The following is a 21596-nucleotide window of genomic DNA, read 5'->3' as shown; positions in this document are numbered from 1 at the left end:
ATACATCCTGCTATCCCCAGATATCTGGCAGGAAGTTATGTGGGAAAGGGATTGGAATTGTTCTGCTTGACCCCAGAAGTTGCAACTAGGATTGACTACTGGACAGAGTAGAGTAGATTTCAATGTCAAGGAAGAATTTTTCAACAAATAAAATCTGCTCCTCGAAAATCAAATAAGTTGTCATAAGGTGGCAAGTGGCATGTCACTGGATGTTCACATAGTCTTCAGGTAGGAAGACTAGAAAGCTAAAGAGCTATTATGGAGACTGGTTTGGCTGCTTTGAAGGGTTGGCTTAGGGAATATTTGAAAGGCATATAGAATGTAGCAGTGGAACAAGACTGACAACAGAAGTCAGGCCTAGCATATATGCGTGTGTGTGTGTGCGTGCGTGCATGTGTATGCACGCATGTGTGCGTGTGTGTATGTATTGTGTGTGTGTGGTGTGTGTGTGTGTGTGTGTGCGTATCTGTGTGGATATGAATGTGTATATATGTATGTAAGTAGAAGTGGCAGGGGAGCTCAAATGCCTAGCTAATGGTTTGGCCTTGATCTCATATGCAAACGAGGGCTGTTACAATGTCCCATAGAGCAGTGATCAAGAACTCCTTCAATGAAAATATTTTGAGCATATCTCTGAAATATATACATATTTGCTTATTTATAAATTATAGAAAGGTACTACTATGTTAGTAAATGTATAACAAAACACACAAAAACAGACAGTTAAAAGGACAAGTTAAACATCAAATAATATTTGATCCTAGGAAGACAAGAGGACAGCTAGGTGGCACTGCAGTGGATAGAGTGCTGAGCTTGGAATGAGGAAGACCTGAGTTCAAACCTGACCTCAGACACTAGCTGTGTGACACCGGGCAAGTCACTTAACCCTATTTTCCTCTGTTTTCTTCTCTGTAAAATGAGTTGGAGAAGGAAACAATAAACCACTCCAGTATCTCTGACAAGAAAACCCCAAGTGAAGTCAGACATGACTGGAAAATGACTAAACAATAACAGTAAGACAGAGAGGAAATAAGGAGTTACTGGCAGGTTATTGAGTAGTGGAGTAACATGGTCAGACTTGTGCTTTAGGAAAATTTCTTCAGCGCCAAAACAATGGATGAATTGCAGAATGGAGAGAAGATAAATAGTAGAATGGAGATAAGTAGGCTTATACAACAATCCAAAAGACAGGTGCTGTGGGCCTGAACTAAGGAGCAAGGGGATACATTAGGGAAGATAGAAGCCAGATTATGTTCACCACGGCGTGCTACATGAAAGGGGGCAGAAGGGCACAGAAAGGGCAGATGGCACAAGGACATCAGATCCCCTGTGATGTGGCAAATGGGATTAAGTTTAGGTATTTGGAGGCCCCAAGCATTTGCTTCATCCATTAGATAAAATGTATCGACTTCACTAAATAGCTAGGTGATGAAAATGATCTTGGCCACAGACACACATATATTTCCCACCCCCCCAAAAAATTACTTCTTCCAAAAGATTTAGAGAAAAGAGAATGGCAGTACCCTAACCATGCTAATGGAATAGAAAGCCAAGCAGACTTTTTTTCCCCAGACAGTGAGCTTTCCAAATAGAATGTCTCTGGGCACTTCCCTTTGGATGCTGGGCGGATCCAGAAAGTTGTGATGTCTAAAAACTTGTCTTTGTAAGCATCCAAGAGTGATAGGTTTAGAGATGAAAGGGATTTTCAAGTCTATCTAGTTTAGCATTCTCCTTTTCCAGAGCAAGAAAGTGAAGCCCAGAGAGACCAAGTGTTTTGCCCAAGGTCACAGAGGTAGAAAGTGCCCCACCAGACTGAGTATCCTTGCCACTTGCTCTGTGCTCACACCACAAGAGTGTGAGCCTTCTTGAAATTCTCTCCATCTATCCAAATCTTACCCATCTCCAAGTTTCGACTTAAGCCCCAAATTCTCCAGGAAGTTGCTCTTCATTCCAGGCCCAATTTATTTCCTCCTGCCCTCAGGGAATTTATAATCCAATAAACAATAAACTACTCAAGGACAGGGACTACTTTGCCTTTGCATCTCCAGTGCCTGGCACATAGTGGACACTTAGTAAATACTTATTGGATAGGACTGAATTGAATGTGGGTGTGGTCATATATATGAAAAAAAGAGCAAGAGCAATGAATAGATGCTAAATACCTGCTGGGTAGACTTTACAGTGATTTCTAGAAGTCCTGAAGAAGAAATGACTTTGGCCTAGAGTGGTGAGAATATAGTGTTGACTCAAAACTTGGGGATGGTTAGGTTGTGGATGAATGGAAACGATTGCAAGAGGGTTCATCAGCCTTTTGAGATATGAGCCTAGAGGAAGAGCACTAAGGATGTTCAGAGTCTAGTGAGGAAGTGAGTTCTTTTCTGTTGAGATGGCGCCATTACAGATGGTTAAACAGTCAATCAAACCTTTATTAAGGACTTACTATGTTCCAGATACTTTGCTAAGTGCAGGGGATAAAAAAAGAAAAGGAAGAACATGGTCCCTGTCCTCAAGGAGTTGACATTCTAATAGGGGAGACAAAATGCAAATAACTAGACACATACAAAATAGATACGATATAATAAATGAAAGCTGCTGTAATCTCAGAAGGAAGGAAGTAGCAGCTAGGTAAGGGCGGTGAGAGCAGGAGACTGGGTGACAAGAAAACTTTAATCAGGTCAGTGAGGAAAGGACATGGCCTTTTTGGGGAAGCCTTTACTCTGGACCTTTAGTTTCCTCAACAGAGAACTAAAGTTGCAGACCTGCAATCCTTAAGTTCTCAGAAGCAAAGGGTATGTTCCCACCAGCCTCTCCCTGATCTCAGGGCTCCCGAAGAGTCTACTGACTCTCAGTCCTCCCTCCAGTTCACTATCATTGCCTAACCCGATCTCAAACTCAGGGATGCTGGATGGGCTGTGACCTCTGATCGGCTGACACTTGAGACAGACTTGTGGTTAGATTAGGATAGAGACCATCTTCCTCTTGCTTTCTCCCGTGGGTGACCCGACAAGGGCTACCTGACCTTTAGCCATGGTTCAAGTATTTGTTCCCTGATTGCTTCTTATGTCAGTAAAGCGACCTGCACTGGATGACCTTGGAGTCTTTGGTGTCTGACCAAGCTCTAAAGCGTTCCACAGTGCCTGCTGCAACTGTCTTCGTGGTCGTTGGAACAAAGTGTTCTCATCTGTCACTTTTATCAAGGGAAGTCTTCACACACTTGGGGTAGATACCCCCTAAGTCACTGAGGGGTTTAAGGCCCAGTGACTATCCTCATCCTGGACCATCACCAATTGTCTTGATTTTTGTCCTGTCTCTGGACTTTGATGACTACTGTACCTCACTTAAATCCAATTCATGTGCAAGTCAAGACGACCTATGATGTCACTGCTCCTCTTGGAAAACAAAGGACAAAGAGAAGAAAGTGACCTGACAGCCCTGAAGGTGTCATCGTGAGATTCAAGAGCCTCAAAGGATGGTTTGGGTGAGAGTCAGATTTACCAGTTTCTCCTTTCTCTAGAATCAGCTGCTCACCAAGTACCTTTTCTGCCCTCAGCAAGAGAGGAGGGAGCTCTTTTTTCTTCACTCCCTAGGATAGGATGGCTGGACGGAAAGAGATAGGCGGCATATATAGTAGATAGTAGCACTGGGGCTAGAGTGGGCAAGTCTTGAGTTCAAATGTAACCTCAGATACTTACTAGCCATGTCAACCCAGGCAAGTCATTTGCCATTTAGTCTCTGTCTGCCTCTGTTTTGTCAATTCTAAAATGGGGATAAAAATAGTACCCACGTCCCAGGTTGCCGGGAAGCTCAGATGAGATAATAATTGTAAAGTGCTTAGCACAATGACTGGTACATAGTAGACATCATATAAATGCTTGCTCCCTTTCCCTTCCTTCCTCCAATGACCAATGAGTAGACACAGCAGAAAGAGAAAGCTAGGTGGCGCAGTAGAGGGCTAGACCCAGAATCAAGAAGACCTGAGTTCAAAGCAAGCCTCAGACACTTATGAGAACTGTGTGACTCTGGTCAAGTCATTTCAACTCTAACTGTCTCAGTTTCCTCATGTCAGATGAGGATAATCATAGAACTTACCCGACAGGGTTGTAGTGAGGATCAAATGCAAAAATATTTGTAAAATATGGATTGCATAGTGTTTGGCACACATCTGTTATCGGGCCATTTTAGTCGTGTGACTCCCATTTTGGGTTGTCTCGGCAAAGATATTGGCATGGTTTGCTGAAATGGCAGAGGAAATCTTTTCTCGCTCATTTTTCAGATAAGAAACTGAGGCAAACAGGGTTAAATGACTTGCCCGGGGTCATATAGCTAGTTAGTATCTGAGGTTGGTTTCCTGAAGATGAGTCTTCTTGATTCCCAGCACTTTACCACCTAACTGCCTGCTTGGCACATAGTAAGTGCTTAATAAATACTGATTTCCTTTTCTTCCTCCACCAGTAAGATTTCAGAAAGGTAATTATCTAATAAAGAACAAGTATCTTGATCTTGCCCTTCTTTCTTTCTCTAGTAGAATGAGAATCCATAAGAATGGCTTTGGATTTGCCAATCCAATTCAAATCTAACAATCATTTATGGAACTCGGCTAAGCACAGGATTCTGTGCTAGGTACTAGGGACACAAAGGCAAATTGGGTTACAGCCTTATTCTGGGAAACTTTGCCTGGAGAGAAGGAGCCAGAATTGTGTGTGAAGGAGAAAAAAAAATGGCTTTGGAGTGATGAAAATTTGGGTTTAAGAGATCACATTAGCTGCAAATTTGGGCAAGTATCTTCCTCTCTCGGGGTATGACATGACCCAAATCTAAAATGAGAAGAATGGCTTAGATGGCCTCAAAAAACTCATGCAGCTTTAGCATTCTGAGTTTTCACTTCGGTAGCATCATGTTGCTGAACCAGATAATCCAAGTTCGAGAGATGCTGAGGACATGAAGCTGCAGTTCACAAATGTGGTCACAAGGTGGCAAAGTTGGCAAACCCATAGCTACTCTTCTTGTGTTACTAGCTAGAATCCGGAGAGATGGTGGTGGGGGCTTCTGGGTAAGCCTAACTAATCACTGGATGGCTTAGGGGGACTGTACTTTTTTTATTCCAGTAGCCTCCAAAAGAAAGATTAACATCTGAAAGTCTATTATAATCACCACGGGGAATACTGAGTGCTTTTAAAAGGAAAGAAGCAAGGTCGGTTTCAACAGACATTTTCTTAAAAGCAAGGAGGAAAATTACCCATTTCAAGAGCATTAAAACAGTTTGGAACTCGTTTCTTCTTCTGGAGAGATAAGTAATGGTTCTGGGAGTATACTTTTTTTTAAATAATTGATAAAACTAAAAATAACCAATGACTTGTGCTGGCAAGTGTGAGTCTTGGAAGCCAAGGGAAAATTTATTCCCAGAAACCCCAGGTGTCAACAAAACAACCACCCTTTCTTGTTATGTTAAGTGCTGTGGGGGCTTTGATATGACTCACCATTTAAATTTCCTAGGGTTTATGAAAAGATTTTAAGAAGCTGGGAAGAAAGTAATGGAAAAGTAGACAAAGTCTTAATGCTTTGTTAAAAGTAGCCCGTGGATCCTTTTTTTTTTCTTTTCCTAAAGTAATTCTTAACCCTTTTTTTGACAAACAGATGCTGATGGCCAGAGCAACTGGACTTAAGAATCTGGAAGACCAGAGTTCTGTTTTGCCCTGCAGCACTCACTAGCTTGTGACCCTCGGCAAATCATAGAACCTTTATTTGTTAAATGAGAGGTTGACTTGATTGATACTGCCCACCTCTAAATCTACGACCCTATGATCTCCTATGGAGAACTGAGATCAGAAACCTAAAAATCAGATGTAGAGCAAAAGCTACCCACATCACTCTTCCCCACTAATGACAGCCATGTTGAAATAATGAAGGGGGCAGGAAGCATGGTGTAGGGGAAGGGCTTTCAAACTGTGGTCAGTAATAGAATTGTGTGAATTCTAAACATAAACCCTTATTGTTTGGCATAAACCCTTATTGTAAAATCTTCTAATACTATTATTTTAATGCCTAATATTAAACCCGATAAAGCTCATTTAAAAAAAAAAAACTAAACTTGGGGGTGTTTCATAATTCCCAAGACTTACATTTGAATTCTGTCTGTGCTTCTGAATAGCTGTATGACTGTGGTCAAGTATCTTCCCTCCAGCCTCACTTTCTGTACCTACAAATTGAGGGGGTTAGCCTGGATGGTCTCAAAGACTTCTTTTCACACTGATTCTACATTTTTAAAAAAGACTCAGTTTATATTTGGTTTCTAAATTGTACCTTGATTTTTAAGTTGCAGGAAAAGGTAGAAAAACAAAACGTGTTTATGAAAAACAAGCATACCTACCTAGAAATCTGCAATTCTTTATTCTGCTCATGATAACATTGCTTAGTCTGTTCATTCATTCAACAAATATTTATTGAGTCTCTACACAGTGGAAGGTACTGTGCTTGCTACTTACTAGGGGTGGGTAATACATGAATGAGGAAGACATGGTCCCAGCCTTAAAAAATCCTATAATTTTGTAGGAAATATGGATAAGAGCTATACAAATGTATCAGGGACCATATACATACATACATACACACACACATATATATCTCATAAATCTTTAAAAACCATGGAAGTCTTTGGTACAGGAGAACGATGAACAGCCTGGGTGCAGTAGAGAGAGGAGATCAAATTGTGAGTCACTATAAGCTAACATGGAATTGAAGAGACAGCAGCTTATAAGATGCAAGAGGAGATGGTTCCTTGAGACCTCATTATTGTCAGTCCATGGGCCATAGAACCAGGGTATAAAAGAAACTTTCAGAAATGGAGCTGTGCCATAGGCTGCCAGAGATTCTGGAGGACAGGTGGTTCCCTGGGAAAGGGAATAGACACCATTTTCTGGGAGCAAAAGAGAATTTGTAGGAAATGTAAGCTAAAGGGACCCATTTGGGGACCAGCAACCAGTGAGTGACATTAGCTAAGAGTGGCAGGAAAAGCAACATTACACAGCCAGCCAGAAGGGCCATGACATGGCGGAACAATCCCCAAGACTCCTATCAGAGCCCTACTTAAGATGATACTGAAAGTCAGTGGTGTCAATCTCAAAGAGAAACCAGAGTCCTCCTTGGGTTGCCTATTGACTTAGTTTTTAAATGTAATGTTATTTAGGTAAGCCTGGGCCTGGTTGGGGATGGGGGATGGGGCAGGATAGATGCAGAGAAGAGTTGTTCACTTTCGGTTACTATTGTTTTCTATGGATTTTGATGTTATTTCTGTTTCCCTTAACTTGTAAATAAACGTGTTTATTCTTCAGACTTTGTGAATCTATGTGCTTGAAAGGGGAAATGATGATATCAGTCCCAGGATAGAGTAGGGGGTTGCAAGATGCTGAAGGTCCCAGATTATCTCAGTGGGGTTATGAACCAGAGAAATAAGTTCTCCAAAATGTACCTGTGACAAGTATAGAATAAGGCTCTAACATAAGAACTATACATACATATATACATACATTTATTTATAGATATATAGATGTGTGTGTGTGTGTGTGTGTGTGTGTGTACAGATCTATAACTCAAGGTGGAATGCAACAAGTGCAATAGCAAAGCACAAAGTATTATTGGGGTTCAGAGAAGAGTGAGACTAAGATCATACAAATCATGCAGGACTTCATGGAGCAGGTAGCACTTGAGTTAGCTCTTAAAATATGGGGTAGGTTTTCAGCAGGTACATATGAAAAGGAAGAGTCCCATGCAGAGAAAGAAAATGGCATGAAGAAAGACACAGGTGTATGAGTGCGGGGAGCGGGGGAAGTTTTGTTGAAGCATCAAGTGTATGAAAGGGATTAGTGGGAGATGCAGCTGAAAAAACATAGATCAGGGACAAATCATGAAGGACCCTTAACTTTATCCTAAGGAGTTTTAATTTTACTCGTTAATTAATTTTTAAAAATTGAAGTTTTTGAGTAGGGAAGTGATGTGATAAGATCAATTCCTAAGATTCATCTGGCAACTACATGCAAAATGGATTAAGGAAAGAAATTCTCATTTTCCCTTTGTGTCTCTGTCTCTCTGTGTGTCTCCCTCTCCAGATCAGTAAATATTTATGAACATAACACAAAATTTTGACTTTTTAAAATAGTACTTTCTAAGTAAAATCAAAGGGTGGCAGTCTTTTTAAGTCAATCCTCATCGATGTGTAAAACTGAATATATTTTACTTGCTTATAACAGAATTAAAGTGGCTTGAAGTCATCCAGAAGCTCAAACGTAATGGTTTGAAGCTCCTCTTGTCTGCGATTAAAGCCAAAGTTGTTGCTATTGGATGTGAAACGGGACAGGATATTCATGAGGCCACGGGGTGACAACCGATCCCGAAACTCAGCTGTCATAAAATAATACACCAGCGGGTCAAGACAACAATTCATACTAGCGAGGCACAAAGAAATGATGTGGAAACACAGAATGCTTTTCATAAAGGAGCAGCTGGAAAAGAGGTCTTGTTTCAGCATCATGAAGATAGGGAAATTGATATGGTATGGGGTGAAACAAATGAAGAAGACCATGGCACACATCAGGACCATCCGCAAGGCTTTCTCTTTCTCACTGTTGTTTTGGGGGGGCATTTGGTAGTCTTGTAAGGATTTCATTGTCTTCCAGGTGCAAAAGGCAATGACACCAACAGGGATCACAAAGCCTCCCAGTTCAGCTATGGTGATCATGGCGATGGAAGAAGTCATGTCAATGTGTCGGACTGCAAGATCGGCAAAGCAGGTCTCACCGGAGGCATTGGCCAGGCTGGCACTTCTCATGACGAGCAAGGGCAAGCAGGCAGCCCCCACGGTGATCCAGATGGTGGCACTGATGGCTATATCATACCTGCGTTTCCAGTTTCGGGCCGTGAAAGGCTTGAGAAGGAAGAAGCATCGCTGCAGACTAATGCAAGTCAGGAAGCAGATACTCGCATACATGTTGAGGTACTTCAGATAGAAGCAGAAAAGGCACAGGAATCTTGGGAATGGCCAGTGGTGGTTGATATAGTAATAGATCCTCAGCGGCAGTGAGAGAACATGAGCAAGGTCAGCAATAGCCAGGTTGATCATGAAGATGATGGCCTTGTTCTTTTTGCTGATGAAACGCCATAAGACCCAGAGGCCTGTACTGTTGGCCAGAAGGCCTGGGATGAAGACCACAATATATGTGATAGCATACAAGGAGTACTGAAATGGCAGGTGAAGACCAGTGCAATTTACTTCCGTACCGTTCCCTTCCATCTTGAATACTTATGTTGCTTTTGTAAAGAACGCATGAGAAAAAAGGTCTGCAGAAAACAAGGGGAAGGCAACATCAGTCCAACGTATATACGTAGGGGTGCCTATTCTGTCACAACTGACTTCTCAAGCACATTCAGGTTTTCAGTATACTTTCCCCACAATACAATAATGAGGTAGGGAGTACAAACAGCAGTGTTCCCATTATTCAAGAGGGAAATGAGTTCAGACAGGATATAAAAACAGAGAAGTTTATTTTTATTCCATAGACACCACCAGACTAAGACTATACATCTTATTATAAGACGTGAAGGATTGTACCCAGAAATCAGAAATGGTTTTGGGATGGTTATTCTGTCTTATAGATTTTTTGGACTCATCATGTCTGTCCTCCTGTCATACTGGAGTCAGAAAAGCGTAGTAGAAAGAGGGTCAGAACTGGAGTCAGACACTGGTTTTGGCCGATAGTGTTGACGCAACCTTAGGACATTTCTTAGACCTCTGTTTCCTCATCTGTAAGGTGAAGGTGTTAGATTCGGTGACCTCTGTGTTCTCTTTTTACTCTGTGAACCCAAAGGTGTCTCCCTTTACATCCTCACAGATCCTGGCAGGCCATCCCTTTCACTATTTTTGAGATAACCCTGGTTCAATTCAGTTGAACATAAGGCTGTGAGCACACTGAGGCATTTGGAGGCACGCCCCACCCAGAGAATTCCAGATAGAAACTTTCCCCCGCTATTCACACCACAATTACTTACAGGAGACCTCAGGAAATAGAGGAGTCAGGAGTTCCCTCTACTCTGTGAGTTTCCAGGGCAGTTTGGGACTTGATTCCCTGCTTGGAAATTCCATAATGCTAGAACTTTTTGATCTTCAGAATGATGCCTGCCACTATTTGTACGAAGGAGGCAGAACTTTTCCTGTTCCTCCTTTCTCTTCCACTGGCTGTTTCAGCACCAGCCCAGTCAGTCATGGGCTAAATAACCAATTAAAGTGACCACTGGCCGAGTGACAGCTCAAGCAGCCAGTTACATTAATGTGTCCCACTACTACTGCTGGAGCTCATTTAGTAGGAAAATCTGCTCTACAGCCCAGAAACTCAGTGAGTTCCTACTATCATGGAGATGCCGGCCCCTAAGTCTTCTTTCTAGGTTAAGCACAGTTCCTTATAGGATGCGTTTGTCATCAGTATCTGTAAATACGTGATTATGAGTGTTTAGGGCCAGAGATAATGTCAGTGTTCTTCTTTGGTTCAAACTTGAAGGCCAAACTGTAACTCCCCCAGTACTTCTCATGTTAGGAAAAGTAAATTTTACAGATCTTTGTATAGCTTAGTATTCCCATTTTACAGATGAGAAAACTAAGACAGAGGTTAAGTAATCACCTAGAGTTCACACAGCTATTGTCTGAGACAGGATGTGAATTCCGGTCTTCCTGATTCCCAGTAATCTGCCACTGTGTCACATAGCCGCCTCTTAAATTTGTAGAAATAAGGGACATGAATACTTCCTATTACTTTCTATTGGACACAAAGAGAATTCAAATTGGGTTGACTTGCAAAGAAAGTGAGATCGACTTAAAATGAGCAGATCCTGAGATCTAGAGTTAACATACAGTCTGCATTAGCTCTGCTATGACTTGCCTTTTTTTTGAGCCGGTCTGAAGCTATGTCTGAAGGAATCGGAAAGACAACTGAAAAGTGAACAATTAAGTCAATCCACTGATTGCTCTAACCATGCCAGTGGATCGAGTCTGCCTCTCTTAGCCTTCTTCTAATGCATCTTGGTGACCTGGGGGTCAGTCCACCAAGTGCCTGGTAGAACATGGCTAGTGGAGTATGAACTCAGGGACAGACCAGACCACCTGTCTATGGTCTGAGGGGGTGGGGCTGACCCCCACATTGTCCCAAGGAGGATCAATTCATTCAGGGCACATAGTTACTCTAAGTTACCGAGCAAAGTTCCCAAGCAGACAGAGTCCCAGGTCATTCATTTCCCATATGAGCTATCCTCTTAGTCCCTGGGTAAGCGACCATCAGGGTATCTTCCCATTTAATGGCTAAAGCAAATGAAAATCAGATGGGTGAAAGGCACTGGCCCTAGGATCAGTAGAGCAGAGGCAAAGTCCAGGTTTGTCCTGGAAGGAAGATTGTGCCGACAGGGGGTTCTTAGACCGCTCAACCTGGATTAATAGGGCCATTCAGGCAAACAGCCAGGCAATTCAGACAAAAATCCATCCTGCCCAACTTTTTTTAAGGGAATTCACTATGTAACTGAATTGACCATTGACCAGAGATCCCAGAATATTTAGTGTTTGGAGCCCAGGGGTGTTACTAAATCAATCAGATTGCCCAAAGCCACAGTTCCCGCAAACCCAGCCCTGAAATGTTTTGTTATTTATACTCAAAATAGAGAAGATTCTGTCATAGGGATTTTAAAGAGGAGCAAAAACTGCCATTGAACCAGGGGGAGGCCTGTGCTCACACTGTGTGTCCTCACTGTGTGTCCTGCCTGTGGATGGAAGATAAGGAAGCGGGTAGGGAGTGCTGAGGTTATGGTCAATAAAACCTGGGTTCAAATCCCGCCTCAGACACTGACTAGCTGTATGACCTTGGACAAGTCACTTCATCTTGCTAAAGCTCGATGTTCTCATGTATAAGATGGGAATAGCACTCCCTCTAGTAACAACTTTAGAAGACTGTCATGAAGCTCAATGGGCAAAACACATTTTGTAAACCTGAAGGGGCTATATAGATGCCAATTACATGGACTGCTGTTGTCTTGTAAAAATCATGAAATGAATGGTTTCAGAGAAATTTGAGAAGATTTGCATTAATTAATACAGACTGAAATGAACAGAACCAAAACCACTTTTTATACAATAGCAACAAAAATATGAAGAAAAACAACTGTGAAAGACTTCTGAACTCTAAAATAACACTGGACAATCCTTATTAATAATAGATAGCATTTCTATTTTGCTTTAAAGTTGGCAAAGCACTATACATATGTTATCTCACTTAATCTTCAATGACAACCCTGTGAAGTAGGTGTTCTTATTATTCCCATGTTACAGATGAGGAAATCGAGGCACAGAGAGGTTCGATGGATTGCTCACAGACACACGACTAATAAGTATCTGAAGCTGAATTTGAAATCGAGTCTTCCCATTCTAAATCTAGCATCTGATGACAAAAAGTGAGACGTCATATAGTTTTGAATATGGCTAACGTGAGGATGTTTTGCTTGACTTGTTGTTACAAGGTTTGGTTTGGTTATCAGTGGGATAAAGGGGTAGAGAGGGGACAAATAAAGACTTGTTAACTGGTAAAAAAAAATCACAATACAATGATCTAAGACAACTCTAAAGGACTTATGTTATGAAAAATGCCATCCATTCCCAGAGAAAGAACTAATAGAATCTGAATACAGAATTCAAGCATACTATTTTAAACTTTATTTTTCTTGGGTTTTTATTTTCTTGAGTTCCCTAACATGACTAATATGTAAATATGTTTTTCATGATTACACATGTATAACCTATATCAAATTGTTTGCCTTCTCAATGAGGGAAGTGGGGAGGGAAGGAGAGAACTTGGAACTCAATTTTAAAGATGAATGCTGAAAATTGTTATATATGTGTAATTTTAAATGTTTTTTATGTAATTGGGAGAAAATGAAATATTAAAAATTTGAAAAAGAAAACAAAAGAAAATTATATTTACAAATTGACCTCTTGGTCAATGATAATACCTAAAGAAGAAGTGTCATATTTTCCAAGTGCCTTTTCACATACACATACACATCTCAATCGTTCCCTACAAATGACCCTGCACAATGGAGGAGGCAGATATTTTGTCCTCATTCACTACAGGAGGAAACCACAAGTCAGAAAGGTGAATGTTTTGGCCCCGCCAGCCAGTGGTAGAGCTGGGAAGTCAATCTCTGGTCTTCTTCTAGTCTGGTGACCTTTCTGCTCTCTCTATGCCTTCCTCACCTTGTCTGTGCCTGGAGGATTCCTACTCATTCTTCAAGAATCATCTGCTCTGGACACCTTCCTAGTTTAGCCTAATCCCAGTGATCTCATCTTGGGCTGGAAGCCAGTAATGTTTATCATCTGCTCCCATCATTCTGCATCTACTCATACCCTGCTTTCTATTGCTATTGAACTTGGGGTGTGTGTGTGTGTGTGTGTGTGTGTGTGTGTGTGTATGCGTATCTCTTCTTTCACTAATGTCCTTCTATCCTCAGAACCCCAATGTCCCAACATGAGGAGGAGGGGACTCGGTTCTCCAAGGCTCTGCTTTTGGGGCACATGCTTTCAGTAGGTCCTTTCTAGCCGGGAAGGCTTCCTGTCTGGGCTGGTGATGGGCAGAATGTCTGTCATTCAAGGATCAGCCTAGTTCAATTCAGGGCAGATTGGCTGCAGGGTGATGGCTATTCAAAGGCTATCTGCTCAGAAGGGCTGCAATATTAGTCTGTGGACGGAGTGTCCACAATGAAGAAATCCCAGACCCTAGATGAAAGTGTGCCTGTCTAGCAGTACCTCAATTGGAAATTTACTGCTTCTAGGGATCACCTAAATGTCTTCAACTTGATTGAAATCACAGGATTCTAGACTTTTCAAAGGGGAAGAACATCAGGTTTGGGCACTGGTTCAAATCCTGGCTCTAGAGCACACTACCTATGTGACCTTCTACCCAACCTGACCCCCTGGGGCTCAGTTTCCACATCTGTAAAACAAAGCTCTTACCAGGGCCCATCACTGGGACTGACACTGAGGCTGTGACATTTTCTTCCCCTCTCTAGGTCTCAGTTTCTTTATCTTCCAAATGGGCTAGGTGAGCTCTCGATAAGCATATTTATTGGAAGAATTAGGAATAAATGAATCTTGAGAAAGCAAGCAGTGTATGGGAAAAGAATTGAAAGGAAATGCCATTAAACTGTGCTTTCTGGATTGTCCACCAGATGTCACAAATGAGCCATGATTCATTGGTCTTTTTTGGATCATTAAGAGAAGTCATGTATAATTCTCTAATAAAAGAGAAGTCATTTTGAGAAGTGCCCACGCCCTTGTAGCCACAAGAACAGAAGTTTTTGCAGGGCATTCTGGGGAGTTTCTTTTCAAATCAACTCTTATTCATTTCTTTCTTTTTTTAGCAAGGTTGGTGTGGTGAGGAAGGGGTGGGGTTGGGGGAAGGCCTAGACTTACGATTTCATCTGCAAAAGAAACTCCCTCTACCATTGCAATCCAGCACCTTCCCTGCAACCGACAATTTTACAGAATTATGTGGACCACCAAGAGTTTCAGTGATCTATCGGAAGAAGCAGGGCTTAACCCCAAGCCAGTTCTTCAGCCACTAAATGACACCGCCTCTCTAGTGTTTCTTTTGGAAATTCTTAAACTAATTTAGTCACTGACAATGCTAATAATACTAATTCATTAAACACAAATCTATTAGACACATACTATGTTCAAGGTATCATGGGAGAAGTACTAGGAGGAGTATCGAAATGAAAACAACATCTCAAAGCCTTAATCTCTTCTCAGATATAGACATATACATATTTAAACTATGTATACACATATATTCATGTGTCTATACGTCTATCTACATAGTGTATATATTTCTCTCTATATACATATATGGGAGTATATATGTATACGAGTGTATATACATGTACATGTGCATACACACACGAATATATACAGCATCACAGCCAAGTGGAATCCCAAGACCCCGCTTTGAAGTTGCCTCAGCCACTTACTACCTTGCGACTACAGGAAAGTCGTCCCCCTCGGAACATCAGTTTTCTCACGTGTCAAATGGGAGAACTGGAGAAGATGAAACCAGTCCCTTTCAACGGTATGATATGAATTTTTCAAGTCATGTGGGAATGATTGCAGTTTTCTAAACACATCTCAAAGTCCAATTTTTGGCCACTAACCTTGTGGGTCAAACGTTTCAGAACAGGGATTATGGATCCCACCCAGTGACATGGGAAGAAGCACAATGTATTGAGAAGATGGAGATAAAGCATTTATCATAGGCCATCAGAGCTGCAAGGGACCTGGAGAGCATCTATTCTATCTAACCCCTCCATTGAGTAGATAAATGGGGGAAGAAAGAAACTGACTCAAGACACTGGCTCTTCTATTCAGGTAACAACTTACCACTTACCACTTACACATTTATCATAGATGTGCATAGATAGAATGGGCTGGATGTGCTTAGGTATGGCTGTACCATAGAGGCAAGCTTTCCCATTCACTCTTCGCCTTCCCATCTCCCTCCAGGATCCATTCAGCTCACCCTCTTTCTGTGCTTGATAAGAGCCCTTATCAAATCCAATTCACTTATGTAACAGCTAAAGAAACTGAAGCCCAGAGAGGTTAAGAAAGCTTCTCATGAACAATCTCCGATATTAAAAGTTGAGGAAAAACTTGGCCCTGAAAACTAAGGTGATGAAACCTGATCCAATTTGGGGATGTCAAACTACCTCCCAAAGGAAGTCTTACTTGACCACTCCATCCTTCATTTTCCCCTCTCCCCTAGCCTCTGACAGCAAGTGGAGTCTGTATGACATCCATCATTCGATGCTAAACTGTCTTGTACTAACATTGTACCAGTACTTATCTCACCTCCCCCAAAAGTAGGCTTCTTGAAAGCAGGACTGAATCATCCTCTTTTCTTGGACATCTCTACAGCACCTAACACGGGGCTAGACGTGTCCTAAGTACTGTAACCAAAAAGCACACTTAGAATCATAGCTCAGGATTTAGAGGCAGAAGCAATCTGGGAAACATTTAGTCCGATCCTCCTTCATTTGGCAAATAAGAAAACTGAGGCCTACAGAGGGGAGATGCCTTGCTCACGGTTACATAGTTAGCAAGTAGCAAAATGGGGACTGTGGATTGAAAAATCCAACCTTCCCAAAGGTCTGTTTGACAGGCTTTTCCAGGACTCAGTGAGCTGAAGACCTAGACTGAGAATCCAAAGAGGTCATTTAGTAATTAGCTAGAACATCTGGGCACATCCTGGTGTGCTGTGAAGGAAAACAAAAAACAGCTACACAGATGATTTAAAGGCCAAATATAATAAGATGACATTTTATAGGTATAAGTGTAAAAATCTTGCACTTTTGCGGGGCAGGGAGGTGGTACTACAGTGGATAGAGCACAAGCCCAGGTCAGGAGGACCTGAATTTACATATGACCTCAGACACTCAACACATACTGGCTATGAGCCACTGGGCAAGTCACTTAACTCGACTTAGTTCAAAAATAAAAATAAAAATAAAAGTCTTGTGCTTGGATGTTAAAAAATCGACTTCACAAGTACAAGATGGGGGAAGCCTGGTTAGAAGCAGTTTACTCAAAAAAGATCTGGAGGTTTCAGTGGACCACAAGTTCTGTATGAATGTGATGGGGCAAATAACAATGTGAACATCAGCTTAGGAGGCATAAGGTATAGTGACCAGGATCAACGGGAGGAGTCATGGGCTCAGCCCACTTATTCTACTCTGGTCCTGATCTAACTTGAAGCACCACAGTGTAGGAAGGACATGGATACAAGCTGGAGAATGGCTACAGTCGGGCTACTGAGGGGATCAGCCATCGAGCCATATGAGGATTGTTTGAAGGAACTGGGGATGGTTACCTTGGAGAAAAGGAGGCTCAGAGGGAGGGCAAATGGCAGGCTAGGATTCATTCAAGGATCTATAATGTTGTCACATGTTTTGGAAGAAGGAGCAGTGCTGGTTGGCTGGGCCCCAGAAGGAAGAACAAGGAACAATGCGTGGAAATTGCAGAGGCACATTTAGGCTCCTTGTAAAGGGAAGAGAGCCCCCAACTTAATAACAATATGAAGTGTCCCAAAGGGCAATGGGCTGCTTCAGGAAGCAGTGAGCTCCTTGCCGGGGATGGCTGCAAGTCAAGGCCAGGAAACACTGAGGGGAGTCCTGCTCAGGTATGGGGTCTCCCCGATGACCCCTCAGCTGGGTCCCTTGAATTCCTAGATTCAGGGAACACATATATCTTTCCAAGCACACAAACTCTCCATGGCATACGGGTCACATTCTGGGTGGCCAAGAACAATTCCGAAAAGAGGCTGCGCTTCCTTCATCAGCTATAACTTCAGAAGATCATTTGCGTGAGTGCCTATAGATACGGGACCTGACAATGAACAGCTCACTTATAGATCAGATCTGTGTCTGTGGAAACAGGAAAAGGAAGTCGTGGTAGGGGCTGCTTCTCCTTCAATTTAATTCGTCAACCATTGTTAAATGTCTACTATGGGCCAGACACTGTGCTATGCACCGGGGCACCCGGAGATAGAAACAACATGGTCTCTGCGGGGAAGCAGCTGGCTTATTCTTCTTAACTTCTGACAACTCCGCAACAAATTAGAGTTTAGGGCTGTGCGAGAGGGTCTTGAGTCCTGGAAACCCAGAGTGATGTCGGCACTGACTGTACTAAATCTGTTCCTCCCCAGTAGATAAGGAAATAACTTTTAGAAGGCTTCCCACCACCTCCTAGGTCCCAGGACACTGGAGCATTCCTTGCGGGTGAAGTTCCTGGAGCAGCCCTTGAGTTACAAGGTCTGGATAAGTGCTTATTCCCCATTTGAAAGATGCCTCAAGGTCTTCCCTTTTGTAATGTATGAATATCAAACAAGGTGATCTCCAAAGGTCTCCTCCAACTCTAAATCCTTTGATTCTATGACCCCAGGAAGCTAGGGTCTCAGAAATTCCTCCATAGTGAGGGAAGAGGAGGCCAATGGGTTTATTTTGTGTATACCTCAGGGGCCAACCACTGAGGTTATGAGTTGCATCAGAAGCTATCTGAACAGCTAATGTAACTTCCTAACTTTAACCTCAGATTGCCTCTTCAATCCCCCTCCTCTCCCCGGTACACCATTCATCGATGAAAACCCGAACCTAGAAAGGTCGGCTCAGACACTCCATAACTAAGATAGAGAAACCAAGCCTTTGTCCCAGAATGCAGAGCCTTAGAGAGCAAATATAGCAACTGGAGTCTTTGGACAGCATAGAAACAACTAAACTTAGCACCTGGTAGCAAACTAATGAATTAAAAGAAGCTACAAGTTAGAAGGAGCAGTTAGGTGGCACTGCAGTGGAGAGAGAGCTGGGTCTGGAGTCAGAAGACTCATTTTCCTGAGATCAAAACCAGGCTCAGACCCTTCCTAGCTGTGGGTCACTTCACCCTGTTTGCCTCAGTTTCCTCATCTGTAAAATGAGCTGGAGAAGGAAATGGCAAGAAAACCACAAATGGGGTCACAGAGTCAGAGACACACCTCAGGATGCCATCCCTAGTTACTGTGCCCCCGGTTTATAAACTAAGCAGCTTCCCCAGTAGGGTTTAAAGGTGAGACTCAGGCTATTTAATCCAGGAACAGAAAGGTCTAGTGCTAGCTTTGTGACTCTCCTCAGACATCCCAGCTTGCTCTCCACCTAGTTTCCGGTCTGTGTTCTCTAAGGTCTCTTCCCATGTTGAAAGCCCAATTCATCTCATCTGCAACATTCAGTCTCTCCGCAAATAGCTTCGAGCTAGATGGCAGAGTGTCTACACTGGAGTCCTCTAGTTTCCAGCACTTCTCCAAGGCAGTAGAAGACCCTATAAGAATCAGCAGGCAGAACTCTGGACAGTTGCTCAGTACAGCTATCCAAAGACCCATTGGGCACAAGAAGCCAATAAGTCTCCTGGCTGTTGCTTATGCTGGACCATCAGCTCCACTTTCATGAGAAGAAATAGGCTGTAGGGCTGCCACTCCTGGAACCTCTAACATTGAAAATAATAACAACTTTCCCTTCCATTTTACTTTCAGATTCATGATCTCACATAAGTTGCACCATAACCCTATGAGGTACAATGGAGAGCTGTACTTTGCCATTGGCTTCCATTTCTTTAGTGCTTTAGAATTTCTAAACGATCTTCCTTACACAAATGTTATTATCACCATTCTATGGAGGAGGAAACAGAGGATTAGAGAAGTTAATTGACTTGACCATGGGCATAAGCTAACACTCAAACTTGGGTTTCTCCTGATTCTAAGCCCAGGCTGGTTTCCATCATATTTCCATTTTGCCTCCCATTTTAAAGTTGAGGCAAAAACACAGTAGCGCATTTCTTCTCCAGTGAGAAGGTGGTCATGTAATTATTAATGGACCATGATAAGTGAGAGAAGAGGGTCGGCACAGGAGCGATAAAGAACTAAGACCATGGACTCCTGACCACAAGAGCAAACGTGAAGACTGGGGGCAGGGGCATGGAACTGGAAAGATCTACATCTCAGCTGGCTCCTCCATGTTGTCTGATTCCAAAATTCCAATAGAAAGTAAACTTGTTGAGGCCAGGGACTATTTCATTTTTGTATCTGTATCCTCCTCTTGCACACAGCTTGCCTGATTCATAGTAGGTGCGTAATAAATTGTTTTTTTTAAATTGAATTTAATTCAAACAAGTGATCATTTAAGTGAGGGGTAGGGGTAGAAGAGTCAGATTCCAGTTCTGCAACTTTCTAGCTCTGAGACTTTAGGTGGGTCACTTCCTGTCTTGGAGCCTTAGTTTCTTCGGGTACAAAATGGATACAGTAAGAACTGTAATAATTAAAGCAACTGGCAAGGGTCCTTCTTGGCAAGGTAGTTTGTAAAATTCAAAGCATTCTTGAAATATGAATAATTATTCCCCAATTGGTAAATGGTGAAAGGATATAACAATTTTCAGATGAAGAAATTAAAGCTATTTTTGGTAATATGAGAAAAATGCTCTAAATTACTATTGATAAGAGAAATGGGAATTCAAACAATTCTGAGGTACCACCTCCCACCTCTCAGATTGGCTGAGGTGACAGGAAAAGATAATGATAATTGTTAGAGTGGATGTGGCAGAACTGGGCCACTGATGCAATGTTGGTGATCTAGCCATTCTGGAGAACCATTGAAACTATGCCCAAAGGGCTATCAAACTGGGCATACCGTTTGATCCAGCAGTCTTACTACTGGGTCTGCATCCCAAAGAGATCATAAAAAGAGGGGAAAGGACCCACATGTGCAAAAATGTTTGTGGCAGCCCTTTTTGGAGTGGCAAGAAACTGGAAACTGAGTGGATGCCCATCAGTTGGAGAATGGCTGAAGAAACTGTGGTATATGAATGCTATGGAATGTTACTGTTCTGTAAGAAATGATGAGCGGGCTGATTTCAGTAAAACCTGTAAAGATTTACATGAACTAATGCTGAGTGAGGTGAGCAGAACCAAGAGAACACCGTACACAATGACAGCAAGATTACGTGATGATCATCACAGTGATCCAAGATAATTCCAAAAGAACTGGAATGGAAAATGCCATCTGCTTCCATAGGGAGAACTATGGTGACTTAATGTGGATCAAAGCATGGTATTTTCACTTGGTTTTGGTTTGTTTGCTTTTTCTTTTGTGTTTTTTGGTCTGGTTTTCTTGTCATGTCAACATGACAAATATGGAGATATGTTTAAAAGGATTGCACATATTTAATCAGATTGCTTGCTCTCTTGGGGAGATGAGAAGTAATGGAGGGAGGGAGAAAAATTTGGAACTCAAAATTTTATAAAAATAAATGTTGGATACTTAACATATATAGGACTGCTTGCCATCTTGGGGGGGGGGTGGAGGGAGGGAGGGGAAAAAACGAAACATAAGCGAGTGCAAGGGATAATGTTGTAAAAAATTACCCTGGCATGGATTCTGTCAATACAAAGTTATTATTAAATAAAATAAAATTTAAACGAAAAAAAATAAAAATAAAAATAAATCTTGGAAACGTCAGAAAAATTAAACACTATTGAAAATTTAACAAGAAATATGAATGACCACTTATTTGACCTCGGGGCAGCCACTCTATTCTGACCCGTATTTTTTTCATCTATAAATTAAAATAGTTGAATTACTTGAGCCAACAAACCTTAGCTCCCTTTCCACAGTGTAGAATGCCTGTAGGATAAAATTACTTTTTCCAGACTCACTGGAAGATCTGCATGTTCCTTTTGGGACCAAATAAACATACATGCACATGAATGAATATACACGTGAATATTCAAACATGAATATACACACAGACGCACATTAGAACAGGGGTCATTGGATCCCAGTGAGGCCTGGATAAGTAATGGGATTTGCCCAAGATCATGTGAGTAATATCTTAAGTGAGATTTAAATCCAGATCTTCTCAACCCTATAACCAGTACTTGAACCTCTATCTGACATTGCATTTTAAAAGCTTGAGTGAGGCCACGACAATGCCTTAACTCAAAGGAATG

General features: G+C 42.0%; 1 protein-coding gene across 1 annotated transcript; it reads right to left on the bottom strand.

The window, feature by feature from the left end:
* Positions 1-6368: 6368 nt before the first annotated feature.
* Positions 6369-9325, bottom strand: LOC127543250 (putative P2Y purinoceptor 10). Its single transcript, XM_051969304.1, has one exon. The coding sequence runs from the start codon at positions 9281-9283 to the stop codon at positions 8246-8248; it is 1038 nt and encodes a 345-aa protein (XP_051825264.1). The 5' UTR covers positions 9284-9325; the 3' UTR covers positions 6369-8245.
* Between the last annotated feature and the right edge of the window lie 12271 nt (positions 9326-21596).

Source organism: Antechinus flavipes, chromosome X (genome assembly GCF_016432865.1).
Source record: "Antechinus flavipes isolate AdamAnt ecotype Samford, QLD, Australia chromosome X, AdamAnt_v2, whole genome shotgun sequence".
Taxonomy (NCBI): Eukaryota; Metazoa; Chordata; class Mammalia; order Dasyuromorphia; family Dasyuridae; genus Antechinus; species Antechinus flavipes.
Note: the sequence above shows the minus strand (reverse complement) of the source record. Positions and strands in the feature narration are given on the sequence as shown.

Coding starts and splice junctions, on each gene's coding strand:
- LOC127543250 (XM_051969304.1), bottom strand. CDS start 9,283: ATGGAAGGGAACGGTACGGAAGTAAATTGCACTGGTCTTCACCTGCCA.